Raw genomic sequence first — 20,534 nt, 5'->3', positions numbered from 1 at the left:
AACTAATACAAGCAAGCGATACCTTATCTTTGCAGAAAACAGCATTAAACTCAATATTACATTTAAAAGTGCATTTTGAATAAAGTATGACAATATGTGACAATACCTCTTTTTAATCTTACCTCTTGTTAATCCTTCGGAGTGGTGTCTAAATTTTGCTTATTTTTATTGATGCCGACAAGGCAATCTACCTTCTCTTATTTCTTTTTTATGATAAGAACCGTTTTATGTTTTTGAATATTACCCCGCGACACGTGTACAAACGCCTTTAAAAATGCCCGGCAAGTCCCAAGCAATTTGACCTTTCTAGGTTCCACAACCGATTTTGGAAACATAGTTGGTATGTCTTCAAACAAATTAAAAGATTGCTGCCCGTCCGTTGAACGGACAGCCGGGCGGACGGCAATCTATAAATTGCGCTTAAGTGCCAATGTAATTTTTCAATAATCGTTTTAAAGCATATTTTATGTTGAAACAAAGTAAAGGAGCCGCTCTTTGGCGCTCGACGCCCCCAACATCCCGGCGCCCATGTGCACCGCACACCCTGCATAATAGGCAAAGCCGCCTCTGGATACAAGAATAAAAAACCGCTAAACGCCGTAAAAATGAATGGCGCGTACAAGATTCCAAATACAAAAGAGCTGAATATTACGTGGCGCGAAAATGTATTTTCATTTTGATGGACAATAAAATTATAGTTTTATTTTGAAAGATTTTTTCCATAATATTCGCTAAGTTTGAAGTAAAACGCCACAAAAGCCTCGATATGCAAACTGTTGTTATTTTTGGGTAGGAGTATGTTTTCCATATTGTTTAATCCAGACATAGATTTTTGTAATATAAATAAATTAATTGATTGGACCTATAAAGAAATATTCGTGCCAAATATAAAATAACCATACAGTGTGGTTAAAAAGTTATGAAACGAATAAGAAAATGGAAAAATAGATAAAACACCCAGTAACTTTGTTATGGATGAAGCAGGACCCATTAACTATCGTATTTTTGAGACTGCCTAAGTGACCCTTTCTACAATTAACGTATGTTACTTTACCCTTTATATACACTGGGGTGCAAAATTAACCGGACACCTTAAAAATGGGTCATTTTTGATGTCTCGAATTTTCTAAACCTGTTGTCCGATTTAAGTGATTTTTTAATATGTTATAGCCTTATTCCTTATGAATACCGCTGTAATGATATTGTGGCTAAACAGGTAAATTTTCATTGCACACCGGATGTACCAATGAAACTGTGTTTTTTCTTAAACTTCGCATCACCCTGTGGAATATTCTAGCATTTATAAAGTACTCAAATTAAAACCCAACTATAGCCTTACGTTTTCTCAACATTCTATTTTTTGATTCATTCGCTTAAGTAGGACCATAAAAAAGTTAGGAAATTTAACAACTAGCCATGTTCTTTATCACTACAGGGTGTTTCTAAATAAGTGCTACAAACTTTAAGGGGTAATTCTACATGAAAAAATAATGACAGTTAGCTTTATAAACCTATGTCCGCAAATGCTTCATTTCTAAGATAGAGGGTGTTGAAATTTTTCTTACAAACTGACTTTTTGTTTATTGCTTAAAAACCAGTTGAGATATGCAAATTAAATTTGGTGGGTATTAAGACGTAGTTACTGTACATTTTTTGACATACAAGTAAGAATTTAATATTCACCATTGGCGCGCATACGGGTAATATAAGCCCTCATATTACCCGTATGCGCGCCAATTGTAAATATTAAATTCTTAATTGTATGTAAAAAATGTGCAATAACTACTTTTTAAATCTCACCAAATTTCATTTGCATACCTTAACCGGTTTTAAAGCAATAAATAAATCGTCAGTTTGTAAGAAAACTTTTAACACCCCCTATCTCGGAAAAGTAAGCATTTGCAGACATATCGTTGATAAAGCAAACTGTCATTATTTTTTCATGCAGAATTATCCCTTAAAGTTTGACAAATTTTTATTTAAAAACACGCTGTATTGATGAAAAACATGGCTAGTTGTTAAAGTACCTAACTTTTTTATTGCCCAACATAAGCGAATAAACCAAAACACAGAATGTTGAGAAAACATGAGGCTATAGTTGGATTTTAATTAGAGTATTTTATAAATGATAGAATATTCCAGAGGGTGATGCAAACTTTAAGAAAAGAACACAGTCTGATTGATACACCCGGTATACAATGAAAATGTAACTGATTAACTACAATACTATTACAGAGATATTGCTAAAGAATAAGGCAATAATATATTAAAAAATCACTTAAATCGGACAACAGGTTTATGAAATTCGAAACATCAAAAATAACCCATTTTTAAGGTGTCCGGTTAATTTTGCACCCAGTGTATTAAACACCTTGTATAATAAAAAAAAAGTAATAAAAATATCGTTTTTATCATTTATATCATTTATCAACATAATAGTTCGTGTATAATTAATAAACTTTGGCGCATTTTCCTTCAGCGTTACATTCTAATCCGTCTACACATTTTCCTCTGAATGGACCTCCTCCGAAAAAACGTGACCTGCAAGCTTCGCCTTCATCTAGAATACAAAAAAAGTTATCTTTTAAACATGCAAGCAAAAGACAAATAATGAGAAATTAAGGTACACGTTAAAACCAAATAACAGGGTAAAACCGGCTCTTCCAATTAAATATTAAATATATGGTCAGTTGTCTCATATGAATCAAGGAAAATGCATACCTGGTATACATAATGTTGAGAAAATTATCATTAAAATTGAGAAAAATAATGATTAAATTATGATGGCTAAAATTAAGGGAAGCAGAGGAATTGATTGAAAACAAGACTTGTGGACATCAAGACTAACATCAAGAGGACTAAATAAAGTATGTTAATAAGAAGAAGAATTAAAACAAGGAGAGATGGCTAACTGACAGAATTAGCTATCAATATTATTGTTATTTTTAAAATCTATCATAACTATCACAAAATATCCGTTATGCGCAATACTTGATATTTCTTTGCATAAATTCATATTCTAAGTAAATTGTATATAGCACTAAATTCCAAAAGGAGGAAAAAAAGAATAGTACCGAAATAGAAAGACTACAAGCTAAAACACGACAATTTGAATGTACACAAAAAGGTAAAAGAATTAACGGGTATTTTTAAAAAGCGAACACAAATGAAGCTCATAGACACGAATGGAAAACCAATCATTGACATCCAAGAGATGAAAAACAAATGGGGAATATATTTGGAGACACTTTTATCAAAGAACGCCTTACTGGCATCTATTTTCAAAGAGGATGACGAGCCCGGACATACTTAAATCCGAGGTAGAAGAAGCAATAATTCGGATGAAAAAGAGGAAAGTTGTAGGGCCTGATAATATAGAAGCTGAATTTTTAAAACTCTGGGAAGAAGAAGGAATAAACTGGATCACGGCTGTCTTCAATAAAATATACAATACAGGAATCATCCCTTACAAATGCCTAGAATCAGATTTCGAACGATCAGCCTAACGAACCATATTATGTTAAAACTGTTTCTTAGAGTAATCCATGGAAGAATTTATAATAGTCTAGGGTGCATCTGTTATGAGATGGACGTTGAGAGGTGACTCAAATTTTTTTACAGGAATTGCTTGAAAATAACTCAAATAATAATATTTGAGTTATCCTCCCACCCAAAATGGTCCGGAACATTGTTTAAATAATCAAAATATCAAAATATGAAGGAAAAAATTCGATTTTTTATTGGTTTTTTGATTATAACTTTAAAACTATTCATTTCTGAAAAAAAGTTGTACTGACATAAAAGTTGCGTAATTGAATTTTCTACAATATAGAATTGGTTAAAAATTTAAAAAATAGTCACCCTTGTTGCAAAATAGCAATAATTGCGAAAAAACTATACAAAAACAAGTATTCGCATTTTACGTTTTTCAACCATTTATGCTACACTTAGGACCTTCCTATTTCACGCAGAAAAACTTTAGGATACAATTAAACATACTGTAAATTTAACTAAGATCGGTTTAACAGATTTTGCAAAATAAATTTTGCTATCCAGTTTTTGCAAGAAAAATTAATTTTTTTAAAATGTTGCAAGACTGAAAATAAAGCAGATAGCAAGTTGAATTTTGTTTTGCTTATAGAAGTGTACTGTACCTTTCATTTGCAATTTGCAAAATTAAAATCGATTAATTACCACGGCGTCAGGAAATTTTTAAATTAAACATTAATTTTTGGTGCTACGCGCAGGACAGCGGTGTTAGATTCACACAAGTTGATTTCCACCAAAATTTCTTCCAATCTTTATCTAATATATTATTTTCTTACTCTATATTTTGTTGTATTTTAATATTTTAATTCCACAAAAATCAAACTAATTTTATTATTGTTTGTGAAATATTGTTTAAACAATTGCATATGTTTAAAAATAATAAACTTTTATTCTCTAAGTTAAAATATATTAACAAAGAATGTTTTTGCTAAAAAAAAAGTGTTATTTCAAAGGATAGAGTATGTGTTTTTATTTTGCAATAAACAAATTTATTTATTTATATCAAAATTTAATAAAAATGTATCAATCATTTTCAAAGGTCATTGGAATGCCCAATCAGAGCAAACTATCCGCTGTCCTGCGCGTAGCACCAATAATTAATGTTTATTTAAAAAAATTCCTGACGCCATGGTAGTTAATAGATTTTAGTTTTGTAAATTGTATATTAAAGGTACAGTACACTTCTATAGGCAAAAAAAAATTTAACTTGCTGTCTGCTGTATTTTCAGTCCTGTAATATTTTGAAGAAATGAATTTTTTTTGCGAAAGCTGGATTACAAAATTTATTTTGCAAAAGCTGTTGAACCGATCTTTATAAAATTTACAGTATTGTTTTAATGTATCATAAAGTTTTTCTGGGTGAAATATGAAGGTCGTATGTGTAGCATAAATGGTTGAAAAACGTAAAATGCGAATACTTGTTTTTGTATGATTTTTTCGCAATTATTGCTATTTTGCAACAAGGCTGACTATTTTTTTAAATTTTTAACCAATTCTATATTGTAGGAAATTTAATTATGCAACTTTTACATTAGTACAACGTTTCTCGAAAATGAATACTTTTAAAGTTATAATTAAAAAATGAAGACAAAAATCGAATTTTTCCTTCATTTCTTGACATTTTGATTATTTAAACAATGTTCCGGACCTTTTTGAGAGGGAGGATAACTCAAATATTATTATTTGAGTCATGTTCAAGCAATTTCTGCAAAAAAATTTGAGTCACCTCTCAACGTCCAAATGTACTAATATTTTTACAGATGCGCCCTGGTCTATAAGAAGTGCGAGGAACAAATATCGGACAGACAGTTCGGGTTCATTAATTAAGTGGGTACCAGAGAGGCACTTTTCGGGGTACAGGTCATGAATTAAAGATGCAGGGACGTTAACTACGACGTATACGCGTACTTGATCGACTATGAAAAGGCATTTGACAGAGTTCAACACCAAAAGATAATTAACATTTTAAAAGAAGAGGACTTGGGTGACAAAAACCTCAGAATAATTTCACAACTCTACTGGAATTAGACCGCATATATGAAAATTAATTAAGAAGACACATATCACATAAAAATACTACGTGGAGTTAGACAGGGATGTATCCTATCGCCGTTGACATTTATATGTACTCAGAGAGAATTTTTAACGAGGCTCTATCCGGAGTAGACGAAGGCATCCTTCTAAACGGAGAAAGAGTAAACAATATTAGATATGCTGACGACCATGGTGATAGCAGATAGTTTAGAGAGACTTCAGAGGCTAATGGACAGAATCAGCGAGTACAGTCAACAACGAGTACGGACTAAATAATAATACACAAAAAACGAAACAAATGATTATCAGCAAGGAGAATATAAGCGAGGCTCATTTATACATTAATGGAACGCAGATAGAACTCGTAAAACATTATTGCTACCTGGGAACTAGTATAAATGAGCAGTACAGCAATGTACATGAAATAAAGTCACCTTCAAAAGTCACAACATATCCCCAGATACAAAAATGAGACATTTGAAATGTTACGTCTTCTCTGTATTATTGTACGAAGCGGAGGCATGGAAATTCACAGACACCACTATTAAAAAACTTAAAGCATTTGAGATGTGGCTTTATAGAAGAATGCTGGAAATATAATGGAAAGTAAGGATCAGGAACAAGGAAGTTCTAAGAAGAATAAAGAAGGAACCGGAGATTGTGTTTACCATCTTCTTCTTCTTCTTCTTATGCAATCCACTAATGGATGTTCGCGATCACGTTTGACCATTTTTCTCTATCCCTTGCAGTATGTATTAGGTCTCTTATGTTTCTTAGTCCTGTCCATTATTTAACATTACGGAGCCATGACATTTTCTTCCTGCCCACTCCCCTTCTTCCTTCGATTTTTCCTTCAATTAAGGTTTGCAGAAACTGATATCTTTCATTTCTAATTATGTGTCCCAGGTATGCCGTTTTTCTCTGTTTAATTGTGCACATCAGTTGTCGTTCTGTACCAATTCTTCTCAGGATTTCTTCATTTGTTATTCTTGCGGTCCAGGGAACTTTAAGGATTCGTCGATAGATCCACATCTCAAATGCCTCTAGCTTATTCATTGTGTTTATTTTTAAAGTCCATCCTTCCATGCCATATAGGAGCACCGACCATATTATATAGCATTTTGTGAATCTTAGTTTTAGGTTTAGGTCAAAGTCAGAGTTCGTAAAAACCTTTCTGAATTTCATGAAAGTACTTCTGGCTCTTTCTATCCGACATTTAATTTCCATATCCGACATCCAGTCTTCACATAGCCAGGTTCCCAGGTACTTAAACTTTCTTAAGCGCTCTACATCTTGGTTGTTATATGCTAGTCTTGCATTTTGATGTTGACATAATTGACGGCTGATTATAAGGAACTTCGTCTTTTTTATATTGGTGCTAAGTCCCATGTTCTCGCTATGCTCTCCAATTTTACTAAGAAGGTTTTGGAGGTCTTCTATATTGTCTGCTATTAAGACCGAGTCATCCGCATATCGTATATTATTGACCCAGGTACCACTTACTTTGATGCCGCTTTCGCATTCCTCAAGAGCTTCCTGGAAGATACTTTCTGAATATAGATTGAACAGTAGTGGAGAGAGAATGCATCCCTGTCTTACACCTCTGAGAATGTTTTCAGTTTGCGTTGTTTCATTATCCACCTTGACGACAGCTCTTTGATTCCAGTAAAGAGCCTCTATGCAACGAATGTCTTTTTGATCTATGTCGAGTTGTTTTAGTATGTGTACGAGTTTATGATGTTGTACTCGATCGAAGGCTTTTTCATAATCTATAAAGCACATCATTACATTTTTCCTTTGATCGTAGCAGTTCTGAGCTAGCACTTGGGCTGCAACTAGTGCTTCCCTGGTACCCAGGCCTTTTCGAAATCCAAATTGTGAGCAACCAACAACCTTATCGCATTTTGTGGAGATTCTGTAGTGAAGAACTTTGAGGAATATTTTTAAAGAATGGCTCATCAGACTTATCAATCGGTGCTCTTGACACTTTGTTGCGTTGTTCTTTTTTGGCAAAGGAATAAAGGTAGATACAAGCCATTGGACAGGGAATTTTCCTTTTTTATAGATTTGGTTGAAAAATCTTTGGAGTTTACCATCAAATGCATAAAATTGCAGTATCTACACACGTTATGAGAAATCGGCACCGTTATTTCCTGCTGCAGTTAATATTGCAAGGTAAAGTCCAAGGTAAGTGAGGACCCGGTAGATGGAAAATATCATGGCTACGGAATCTGACAACATAGTTTAAAAAAACCTCAACGGAACTGTTCGAGCAGCAACGACCAAGGATACGATTGCCAAACAGATTTTCAACATCCGAAACGGATAGTAACTAGAAGGAGAAGAAAATTCCAAAATCCTCGTGTCTATTGTTTTTGACTGTATTGTAGTTTTAGTGATTTAAATAGATATTGTCGATAAGTAGAATAATTACTTACTTAGTTTTCTGTAGCAGTCATCGCAACATCCGCAGAGACTGCCCTTTGGAACCAGAATTTCAGAATCACTGCAAACCAGGTTTTCTGTACATTTGCCGTGACTATCGTTGCAAAAGTTTGGGTGGCAGGCTATTAGACCATCTGCATCTACTGTCTGATAAACGGCGAACAGTACAATCGTGGCAAGTATTAAACTTCTCATGGTGACGATGGAATAATAATTTATAATAATTATTATTAGATATGTGTATAATTTTACTTGACAACTGTTTAACAATGTATGACATATTCGATGGTTAAGTGCTACTCTTTTAAAGCAACCATTTGTTTTCTTAACTTCTGACCTAACTGATATGTAATTTGTCCATAATGTAATAATATTTAGAATGATTAATAATTGGAGAAAGTTCTATTTCTTTTTACGTAAAATCCAAAATACTGTTGTAAAATCCCAGAACAAATATCTTCGACTAGAGTTGTTTGTTAAAACGCCGAGAAATAACCTTAAAGCAACGTTTTGCAAAGCAATCCATAAACAAAAAGGGTATTTAGTATTAATTTATATTGACTTTTGTTGACGGTAGCTCGGAAAAGGGATGCAGATGATCTATTAAACCGTTTTCTCAGGTTTCAAAGCAATGACGTTCTTGTTCGCCCTGGCCATTTTCTTACGACTCCCTTACCTTATATTATTAAATGGAGTATATTATATATATCTGGGTGTCGCATAGCATGTCCAAAATATCCAAGTTTTTGATTTTTAACTGTTCTGATGAATTCCGTGACTTTTCCCATCCGATACTAAACAATTTCGTTACGAACTCTATCCACCCAACTTATTCGTAGGATTCTCCGATACACTCAGGTTTCAAAGGCTTCCAGTTTCTTGAGAAGAGAATATTGGCGCCATTAATTTTGATACCACAGTGAACATTATCCACTAATTTATTGAAAACGAACTCGGAATAGATGTTAAATACTTGTGGGGACTCTTGAATTTTCCCGGTCAATCTTGAAGTTTGCACGTTGTTGTCAGTAAATATTTTTAATAATACAATCGAACCCACTTATTGGAATAGCCTTCATGTCAAGCAAAATTATGCTTATAATAGGGATATTCTAATAACCCATCATTGGTGCCTAGTAGAAACGTTCCGGGACCGCAAATTTCTATTCTTGTTAGCAGGATATTCCTTTAACAGGTATTCTAATAAGCGGGTTCGACTGTACGTAGGTCTTTATCGTCAATACCCTTCTTCTTCTTCTTCTTCTTCTTCTTCTTCTTCTTCTTCTTCTTCTTCTTCTTCTTCTTCTTCTTGTGCCGTCTTCTAACGAAGGTTGGCGACAACTTTTTTAAACGCTTCTCTGACTTTTGCAACGTGAAATGTCTATTCAACACTGAGGTTAGTCCAGTCTCTGATATTCCTCAGCCAAGATTTCTTCTTTCTTCCCAAGCCTTCTTCCCCTCTACTCTTACGTGCGTGATAATGTGTAGCAGAATGTATTTTTATCGTTACGAAGTATGTGGTTCAGATACGATGTTTTTCTTATTTTGATTGTGTTCATAAGCTTCCTGCCATATCCACTTCTTCTTAGGACTTCGTCGTTTGTGACTTTTGCAGTCCAATTTTTAATTTCAACTGAAAATAGTGAAAATCCGACTGCCATTTTTTTGTGACCTCAGTCTTGCTTTTGATTGTGTACAACACGATGTACTCCTGGATAAATTGTACAGATATGGTGTTATTCTTTTTCTCATGACATCTTTCAGTGCGTCACAGTTTTTCGATTTCTTTCTAACGCATTAAATTGTATGTGACAGAAAAAAAGGCACGTCCGTGATTACAGACATTTACAACATTTATTCTAGTTATTCTAGTTGTCGATAGATGGCGCCATAATAAAAAAATATTTTTTTTAATTAGATAATAATATTATAAATATAATCTGTATAATTTATAAGACTATACAAATCAAAGAAAATACCATTTTATAAATGCAAGAAACACATATGATTTGTTTTTATTCCAAATTGAAAATAAAATGTGACAAATGTCAGATTTAACTAAAATGTCATGTTAGAATAAATATTATAAATTTGTATTATCACGGACGTACCCTTTTTCCTATCATTTGTTACACACTGAAAAATGCTCATGAAAAGGACAATACTAGAGTTGCCCATAGTTGGTTTGAATCCTATCTGAAAGACCGACACCAAATAGTTAAAATAAGACATAACTCCAAAATATCAATGTCTGATCTGATTGTTAATAAGAATGGAGTACCACAGGGCTCCATATTGGGCCCGATATTATTTATCTTGTATATTAATGAACTACCATATGTAATGTCTGATGAATTTTTATAACTTTATGCGGATGACTCTACAGTGCGATATCGTAATAAGGACATACATTTTTTGCTAGATAAAATAACAAATTCACTGAAAACATTCTCTGACTGGTCCATTAGTCAGGCGCTTCTGTTTAATCTTCAAAAAACTAAATTTGTATCATTTACATCCCGAGCAAACTCTACTAAACCTGATCTAAGTAAAACACGCCACAAAAAGCCTTAGTATGCAAACTGTAATAAATTTACTCTTTTGTGTCGCGTTTTTTTCAAATTTAGCAAATATTATGAAAAAATCTTTCAAAATAAAACTATAATTTTATTTTCCATCAAAATGAAAATAAATTTTCGCGTCACGTAATAGGTAATATTATACACATATCAGCTCTTTTGTAGTTGGAATAATGTATGTATGCTCCACTCATTTTTACAGCGTTTGGCGGTTTTTTATTCTTGTGAAATATACCACGACGGTCAACTCCCTGATGAATGGTTAAAATATATCTTTCTACGCTTACCCAAGAAAAATAATCCTAAATCTTGCGATAAGTACCGACTAATTAGTCTTATGAATGAGCTACACCTTAAAATACTACTCAAAGTTATTCAACAGCGTAAATGATACAAAAAATGTGAAAAACAATTAGACAACACACAGTTTGGATTTAGAGGTGGAATAGGAACAAGAGAGGCATTGTGCGAAATGACGGTACTATACAAAAATGCAGGGAATACAATAAAAACGAATTCATATGTTATATAGATTTCCAAAACGCGTTTGACAGAGTTCAACATGGTAAACTCATACATGCATTGATACACATACAGCTATCTCCCAAGGATATTAAATTAATCAAAAATCTATACTACAATCAAACAGCGGTCGTATGGGTAGAAGATAGTGAGACAAACCAAGTGCAAAATCAAAGAGGAGTCAGACAGGTATGCGTGCTGTCGCCTGTCGCCACAATTATTTAATGTATACTCCCAACTAATATTTCAGGAGGCATTATGGGAAAGAACTGAAGGTGTAAGGATTGGAGGGAGTACCATTAATAACATAAGATTTGCAGACGATAGCGCAATCATGGCAGAGAATATAGACTTCTTCTTCTTCTTCTTATTCCTTCTTGTATGTAGGCTTTAAAGCCTGTTTCTTCTTCTTTAGTATTAGCCTTCTAAATTGTTTAAGTTATCGGAACATGTTGTTCTTGGTCTGCCAATACTTCTTCGTCCATTTGGTGACTTATTTTGTGCTATTAGTACTATCCTATCCTCTGCCATTCTATTAATGTGTTCGTTCCACTCCTGTTTCCGTTTTGTCACCCATCCATTTATGTCTTCTACATTGCATCATCTTCTTATGTTTTCGCTTCTCTCCCTATCCAACAGACTTTTCCCTGATATTCGTCGGAGTATTTTCATCTCTGTTATTTCTACTAGTCGTCTCGTTTTAGGTGTCTTGTCTTAGGTGTTTGTTCTTCCAGATTGTCTCATTATAAGAGATCCCGTCGCTTTACTTGCTTTTAAGCTTTGTTGTCGCACTTTCTCTTCAACATCTCCGCAACTGGTTATATCTTTTCCCAGATATCTAAACCTTGCTTCCTGCTTTATTATTTTCCCATCAATTTCGATTTTACATTGTAGTGGGTATTTAGATGTTGTCATACATTTGGTTTTTTTCTGCTGATATTTTCATATTGTATTTCTTGGCTGTTGTATTGAAGATGTGTGTTAATCTTTGGAGATCGTCTTCTGTCTCGGCGATTAATGCGGCGTCTTCTGCATAACATAATACTTGGATTTATTTGTTCCCCATTCTGTATTTTGTCCATTAGTGGGCTTAACGTCCAAGAGCAGTGGGCTTAACGAGTCACCTTGTCGGACTCCCTTTATACTGGTATAAACTGCGTTAGTTTTACATTTTTCTTTGCCCGTATTCGATTATGAAAGTAGATGTTTTCGATGGTTTGTATAAGATTGATTGGTATGTGTCTTCTTTACAGTAAATGTAAGACGTCTTCGACTTGGATGCGATCGAAAGCCTTTGTCAGGTCTATAAAACATAGATATGCTAATTTATTGTACTTAATGGCCTTTTCTGTGATTTGTCTCAGTACAAATACGGCGTCTATGCAGGATCTTCCGGATCTGAATCCTTGTTGTTTATCTGATAAAGTTGTTAGTTTATTGATTTTGTTGATTAGGACTTTTGTGGTCAGCTTAAGTGCGGTGTTCAGTAGATTTATACCTCTATAATTGTTGGGGTCTTCTTTGTCTCCTTTCTTGAACATTGGTATCATTATGCTGTTTCTCCATGCGTCTGGTACCTTGCAGTGCAATATTAATTTTTGTGTAAGTTTTGACATCTCTAGGGTTATACTTTCTCCTCCGTATTTTAGAAGCTCGTTGGTTATTCCGTCTGGTCCTGGTGACGTTCTATTTTTGAGTGAATTTATGGCTATCTCTACTTCCTGAAAACTGATTTCTATTTCATATCTTAATTCAGATAGGTTATTATTTTGATTATTATTTTCCTTTCCTTTAAACAGTTCCTTCAAGTATCTTTCCCATTCGTTTGCTGGTATGTTATTGTATTCCTTCAATAGAGATGTTATTGTATTCCTTCTGATAAATAAAATAACTCTCCTGTCGATTAGTAAAAAGTTTATTAAACAATTAGCCTGAGAAAACTGAAAATATTAATTAAACATGTGTAACATTTGTGTAACCTAACTTGCAATATTGAACACAACCTTAAAACTCAATTCTTCTTTTTCTTTATATCTTGAATATTACATTAGTTCGGGAGCTTACATTAACACCTTCAATAGGGTTGATGGGCCAGGTTAGCATCCTACCCATTGTAAAAGAAAATAAGGCTCAAAGAACCGATATAAAGCCTCAGAATCCGACGGAACCTAAGAGAATATAGACGATTTAAAAATTCCCTTATATATCATTAACACAGAAAGCAAAACGATGAGGCTACAAAGAATATAAATAAAACAAAATTCATGGTGATCTCAAAAACCTTGTTGACTACATATAACTGACATTGGAGGGTAAACCTATAGAGAAGGTCGAGAAGTATAAATATCTCGAAGCAATTATAAACTCACAATTAGATCAAGATGAGCAGATAAAGGTCAGAATGGGAGTAGTTTGAAAAGGATTTATAAAATACAAGTCAATGTTTACAAATAAGAAATTGAGTATGGACATTAGATTGAGGTTCGTCGAATGTTATGTTTGGTCGCAACTACTATAATATGGGGTGGAAGCTTGGACTCTAAAAGCACAATCCGTAAAAAAATTGGAGGCATTCGAAATGTGGCTATATAGGCGTATTCTGAAAATTCCTTGGACTGCAAAAGTCTCAAACGAAGAAGTTTTAAGAAGAACTGGACATGTCAGGAAGCTTATGAACACAATCAAAATGAGAAAAACATCGTATCACATACTCTGCAACGATAAATACTTTATGCTACAGGTTATCATGCAAGAAAGGGTAGAGGGGAAAAAGGCCTGGAAAGAAAGAAGAAATCTTGGCTGAGGATTATCAGAAATTGGACTAACCTCAGTCTTGAACAGATATTTCACGTTGCAAAAGACAGAGAAGCGATTAAAAAACTGATCGCCAACCTTCTTTAGAAGACGGCACAAGAAGAAGAAAAAGAAGGATATTGATGATAAAAACCTACGTATTATTAAAAATATCTACTGACAACAACGTGCAAACCTCAAGATTGGCCGAGAAAATTGTGAAGAGCTTCAAATACAAAGAGTAGTAAGGCAGGACTGCATTTTGTCCCCACAAGTATTTAACACATATTCTGAATTCGTTTCCAATAAACTAGTGGATAATGTTCAATGTGGCACCAAATGAATGGCGCCAATATTAATAACTTGAGATATGCGGATGACACGGTGTTCATTGCAAGCAATTATGAAGAACTTTCTTCTTCTTCTTATAATAGGCCTCTTGACCTGTTCCTTACCGATTTTGAGCTTGTATTCGTAGCTGTGATGTTGATTGCCAGCTATCTCGCCACCTTTTAAAGGGCCTTCCTATTGGTCTCTTGCCTGTTGGCTTCGAATCCCTTGCTATACGGGCTATTATCTCGCTGTCTATACTCGTCACATGCTGATTCCACTCTCGTCGTCTCTGTCTTCCCCACCGTACTATATCTTGTATGTTACAGCGATATCTTATTCTGTCGTTCCGTATTCTGTCTCTCAGTGTTTTTCCAGTTATTGACCTCAGCGTTCTCATTTCTGATGTTCTCAGTATCCCTTGGTTTCTTCTGTGTCACATCTTGTTTCTATTGCGTACGTCATGATAGGTCTTACACATGATTTGTATATGCGTACTTTCTCTTCCATCCTCATATCATTGTTTCTCCAGATGACATCCCTCAGACATCCTGACACGCAATTTTCTTTATTTGCTCGCTTCCGGACACCCTCTTCAACATCTCCATAACTACATATTTCGATTCCCAGATATTGGAATCTCGAGACATATTCAATTAGTTCGTTGTTAATTACTAATTTGCATCTTATGGGTTCCCTTGACACTACCAGGGATTTTGTCTTGGCTGTTGATATTTTCATGTTGTAGTTCTTCGCCACTGTATTGAAAGTTTGCGCCATTCGCTGTAGGTTATCCTCGTTATCAGTGATTAAGATTGCGTCGCCAGCATAACAGAGGATTTTTATTTGTTTTTCCGCCATCTAATATCCTTTTCTAGCATGTTTAATGTTTTCTATGATTTTTTCCATGACTAAATTCAAAAGCAATGGGCTCAAGCTGCCCCCTTGTCTGATTCCCGAGTTGATTTCTACTTCCGATGTTAGTTCATTCTCGACTTTAATTCTGGTTTTGTTCTTCGTATTAATGTCCTTAATTATCCTTATCATCTTGTTGGGCTGATTTTTCTCCTTTAGCAATCTTAGCATATCTTCCAATCTTACACAATCGAAGGCCTTAGTCAGATCTATAAAGCACATAAATGCAGGTTTATTATATTCCAGTGCTTTCTCAGCAATTTGTCTGGCTATGAATATGGCATCTATTGTGGACCTATGTTTCCGAAAACCTTGTTGTTCCTCACTAATTGTGTATTCTTTATTTATTTTATTGCCAAGTATTTTTGTTAAGAGTTTAAGAGTTGTGCTCAGCAAGGTGATGATACGGTAGTTGCTAGGGTCTTTGCTGTTTTCTCTCTTGTGTATAGGTATTGTCATACTCGTCCTCCACTAGTCTGGTACACGCTGGCTACATATTATTTCTTGAAAGAAATAAAGAACTTTAACATCTGATTAATAATTACCACAACGTGTGATTAATCCACACTCAAGCTAAACACGGCAAAGCCAACGGTGATGGTTGTCAGTAAAACGCCAATACAACTTAAAGTGGTAACAGCTTACGGTAAACAACTGGAGAGAACTACTAGTATCACCTACCTTGGTTGTAATCCAAGCGAGATCTGGAACATGAGCAAAAAATTAAAATACGTATGGAGAATGCTAGAGCTGCATTCTTTAAGATAAGGAAACTCTTATGTCTAAAAAATATTACTTTGAGTCTGAAAATTAGATTAGTAAGATATGTTTTCTCTATTCTTTATTCGGTAGGAATTTAACGGATATTCTTCTCAAGAAACTTAAAGCCTTTGAAATCTAAGTGTGTCGGGGAATCCTTCGAATAAGTTGGGTGGATAGAGTTCGTAACGAAGTTGTTTTGTATCGGATGGGAAAAGCCGTCAGAAGAGTTAAAAATTGAAAACTTGGATATTTTAGCCATGCTATGCGACACCAATATTTAATATACTCCGTTTTACTCCATTTAATAGTATAAGCATTGATAATAAGGGAACCCTCAAAACGGAGAGCTGAGGAACTAATAAAATTACATAGGAGTCAGCTCCGCATAATTACAGGTCTTCTCACGGGTCACTGTGCCCTAAAAGGACACCTGAATAGAATTGGGCTGTACGAAGGGAACCTTAACTGCAGACTGTGCAATAGGGGAACTGAAACAGCACATCATGTACTGTACGAGTGTGAGGCTTTGGATCACAAAAGGCAGGCTATTTATGGACAACCAAAATTAAGTCCAGCAGAATATGCCACCCAACCCATGCTAGGGATGTACAATTTGGTACGTGGAACCAAGCTTGTGGATTGGGTGACATAAAAGGTAGGATGGTTGGCACAATAAGCCCATGAGGCTGCAGTGCCATCGGAGACATATGTCAGACGACCTCCAAAAAAAAAAATAAGCATTGATTATAAATATTCCTCTAGATAGCTCACCTCTTGGTAACCGAAAGACGTATGAACAACTAGATGGCGCTACTCGAAAACCGTATCGAGATTTCTCATTCCCTCTCTGACTTGCGAGGAGGTAGGAGTAGTGTCAGGGCCGAACTTACCCTATAGGTGTATTATCTGTGACAAGTGTTGTGACAAGTTATAGCAAAATTTAAAAAAAAGGACTCACATTTTAGATAAAATGGCCTCTGTAACGCATAAGTGTGTTTACGCGGGATGTTTTGAAAGAAACGATGGAACAAATAATAATATATCTTTCTTTAAATTTCCCCTGAAAGACGTATAGTCCATTCTTTCACGGTTTTTGGTCTAAATTTTAAAGAACCGCTTGGATTGACATGAAATTTGGCATACGTATAGCTTACATGTCAAAGAGAAAAAGTGATATTGTGCCGATGTGTGCTTTTTCCCTGGGGGTGACTTTCACCCCCTCTTTTGGGTGAAAAAATATATGTCCAAAATAAGTCCGGAAATGGGTAAACTGACTAATTTTAAGTAACTTTTGTTCTATAGAGCTTTATTATTCTATTAGTTCTATTAGAGAATTATGACAGGTGATAAATAGCAGTCTGATTTTTGCATGAGAGTTTAATATCTGTTCGGAGAGTTTAAGTCTGTTCTGTCGGACAAAATAAATGTGCCGTTTTCGTGGTCTGACCGTTCCAAATTTTTAAGCTGTTCCACAATTAAAACTGCCCCTGTTCCAGTGTTCCCATATATCAAAGTTTGTCCGACTCGACACCCTTAAGCTATTAACAAATTTTCAGCTTGCTATTAATCAACTTTTTTTTCATACGCGGGATCCAGACCTATAAGTATTTTGTCGAAAAAAACGTTCTTAGCAAAAATATAGCCTATAAAAAAGTAAAAAAAAAATGTTGTACGCGTTAGGTCTCTGGATCTCGTAGAACCAGAGTTATAGCCAATGAAAAATAGATTCATATTCACCAAATTTCAAATAGAATATTTCGACGAGAAATATCCAAAAAATTAAGCACTTTTTGGGGAAAACCCATTATAACTTTTTTAAAGTGTTTAAAAAAAGCTTTATTTTTGTTTTTACAAAAAGTTTCTAACATTAAATTTAAGCAAGTTACGCTCAAAATAAAGTTGGTCCCTTGTGTTTTTGCAAAAAAAAAAATCGGGAGGACCACCCCCTAATTAGCAACTTAAATGAAATTAATCGTCACCGCTCCAAAAATTATTTTACTTATGTTGTGTTTATATGATCTGTAAAGTAAAATTTTTAAAAAATTAAATTTTGAAAAATATGCTTTTTTTCAAAATAACTTACAAAATTGTTAGAGATACCAAAAATTTCGAAAAACAAAAATAGTCTTGATTAAGATTTGGTGTTTCTAAATTTGCATGCATTCGTGATCAGTGACTCGTTCAACCCCTTTTAACTACAGCCCTTTCAATAATAAGGACTTTGAACCGATGAAACTTACAGATCATATAAACAATATATACACAAGTCAAGAAACTTGTGAAGTCGTAACGATTAAGTTCATTTAAGATGCTAATTAGGGGGTGATTTTCTCAATTTTTTTACCAAAACCAAAAGGGACTAACTTTATTTTGAGCGTAACTTGTTTAATTTTGATGCTAGAATTTTTTTTTATAAAACAAAAATGAAGATTTTTAAACACTTTAAATAAGTCGTAATGAGTTTTCCTCGAAATGTGCTTCATTTTTGGTTATTTCACGTTAAAATATTCCATTTGGAATTTGACGAATATGAACCTATTTTTCATTAGATATAACTCTGCTTCTCCTAGGTGTAGAGACGTGATATATACACCACTTTTTTAAATTTTTTACAGGCTATATTTTTGCTAAGAATGTTTTTTCGACAAAATACTTACTATTTGAGTTATTTGCGAAAAACCGTCTAAAAGCGTGGCTATTTTGTTGAAAAAATGAACATAGTCACTGCCAAATAACTCGAAAAGTATTGACTTAGTGAAAAAACTCTATAGAACAAAAGTTACTTAAAATTAGCCAGTTTATCCATTTCCTGACTTTCTTTGGACGAATATTTTTTCACCCATAAGAGGGGGTGAAAACCACCCCCAGGGCAAAAGCACATATCGGCACAATATCACTTTTTTTCTTTGACTTGTTAGCTATGTGTATGCCAAATTTAATGTCAATCCAAGCGGTTCTTTAAAATTTAGAGGTTTTCCAATATTTTACCGTTAAAGAACGGACTAGTAGAGTGCACAAAAATTTGGCAAAAAAACTGCGGAAATATTGATATTATATTGATGGATATCAGTGACCTGAAACAGAGGGTAATTTGCCAGCATCATTGTGCATTGGAACATATTTACCAAAGTGGCCAAACAAAGTTATTAAGGAAAAATGCTGTTCCTCTAAAATTTGCACAGTTAGCAACTGATTTAGGTGAGTACTCAACTTTGGAAATATTTTTATGTTTGCCTAATGCGCTTTGTCAATGAGAATAATACTATTAAAATATATTTTATATAAAATCAGTTGATATTGAGTGATTTATATATTTTTTATACAATTAAATCAAAAGAGATTTTTTTTAAATATGAATGCGTTGTTAGTATCGCTCCAAAAATAACGGAGATGCTTGTTTTGCTTTAATTAAAATTATTACACATACATTTCAATGATTACCTATTTTAGGTGATACCCCACCAGTATTATGCTCTACATACGTTTATTGCGGTACGAAACGTAAAAAATCTACAAGTGGCGATTGTATGGTTAGGTCAACTCCATCGTCTAAGAGATCAAGCAGTAGTCTCAGTGATATTTCCAGTTTTGATATTAATTTGCCCACAAAACTTGAAACTGAATTGACGGAGAAGGTAAAAAAATTGGAGTATCAAGTAAATGCTTTTAAGAAGAAGTGCCGTCAGAAGAACAGTCAGCGTTGTAGAAGAACAACAAAAAACAGAAAATCGGCAACCAAATTCATGATAGAGGTACTGTTAGAAAATAAAAACATATACGTGCACACTTTTGTTAATATGCAGTTTTCACACAAAACTCGTTCACAATGGAGTCACAATGAAAAGGATTTAGCTCTGGCCATTTATTATAAGTCTCCTAGTTGTTAAAAATTTTTAATTAGATCTCTTAACTTTATCTTACCTTCACTAAAAACAATTCAAACTTGGTTGCGTGTCATAAAATTAATAACTGGTTTAAACATTTCCTTAATTGACAAGTTGAAGAAAAAAGTAGAGACAATGGATGAGTGGAAAAAAATTTGTGTGTTAATGTTTGAAGAAATTTCTTTGAAAAAACAATTGGAGTACAATAAATTAGATGACATTGTAGAAGGGTTTCAAGATTTAGGTGCTTTAGGAAGAACAGAACAAACAAACTTGCCAACACAGGTCTGGTTTTCATGATGCGCAGCTTGCTACATAAGGCTACGCGGCTTGCTACAGGTGGTCCAATACATAGCGACAACTTAAAAAACATTGTAGTTGAAGTTGTTTCAAAATTACAAAATATTGGGTATATACCAAAAGTGTTGTGTGATCAAGCATCTAATAATAGAGCTTTATTTAAGCTGTTAGGCGCATGTAAGGATCAGCCTGCAATAGAAATAGGAAATCAGAGGATTTTCACTGTGTTCCATACACCCCACTTATTAAAAAGTCTAAGAAATAATTTTCTTAACAAAAAGTTGACGTTTTTTGCCGATTCTAAACAAATATCGTGGCAAGATATTGAATACACATACAACATCGATAGAACCAGTGTGAGAGCACGATGCATGGTGAAAATGACAAACGTTCATATAAACCCTAATAATTTTCAAAAAAT

At 34.1% G+C, this 20,534-nt stretch overlaps 1 protein-coding gene across 1 annotated transcript; it reads right to left on the bottom strand.

Annotated features, from left to right (window-relative positions):
• Window positions 1-2,405: 2,405 nt before the first annotated feature.
• Window positions 2,406-8,311, bottom strand: LOC114330569 (uncharacterized). The gene is made up of 2 exons (XM_028279957.2): window positions 8,022-8,311; window positions 2,406-2,560 (listed from the first exon to the last, which is right to left on the bottom strand). The coding sequence occupies exons 1-2, from the start codon at window positions 8,221-8,223 to the stop codon at window positions 2,451-2,453; spliced, it is 312 nt and encodes a 103-aa protein (XP_028135758.1). The 5' UTR covers window positions 8,224-8,311; the 3' UTR covers window positions 2,406-2,450.
• Between the last annotated feature and the right edge of the window lie 12,223 nt (window positions 8,312-20,534).

Source organism: Diabrotica virgifera, chromosome 1 (genome assembly GCF_917563875.1).
Source record: "Diabrotica virgifera virgifera chromosome 1, PGI_DIABVI_V3a".
NCBI lineage: Eukaryota > Metazoa > Arthropoda > Insecta > Coleoptera > Chrysomelidae > Diabrotica > Diabrotica virgifera.
The sequence above is the reverse complement of the archived record's forward strand: the minus strand, read 5'-3'. Positions and strand labels throughout refer to the sequence as shown.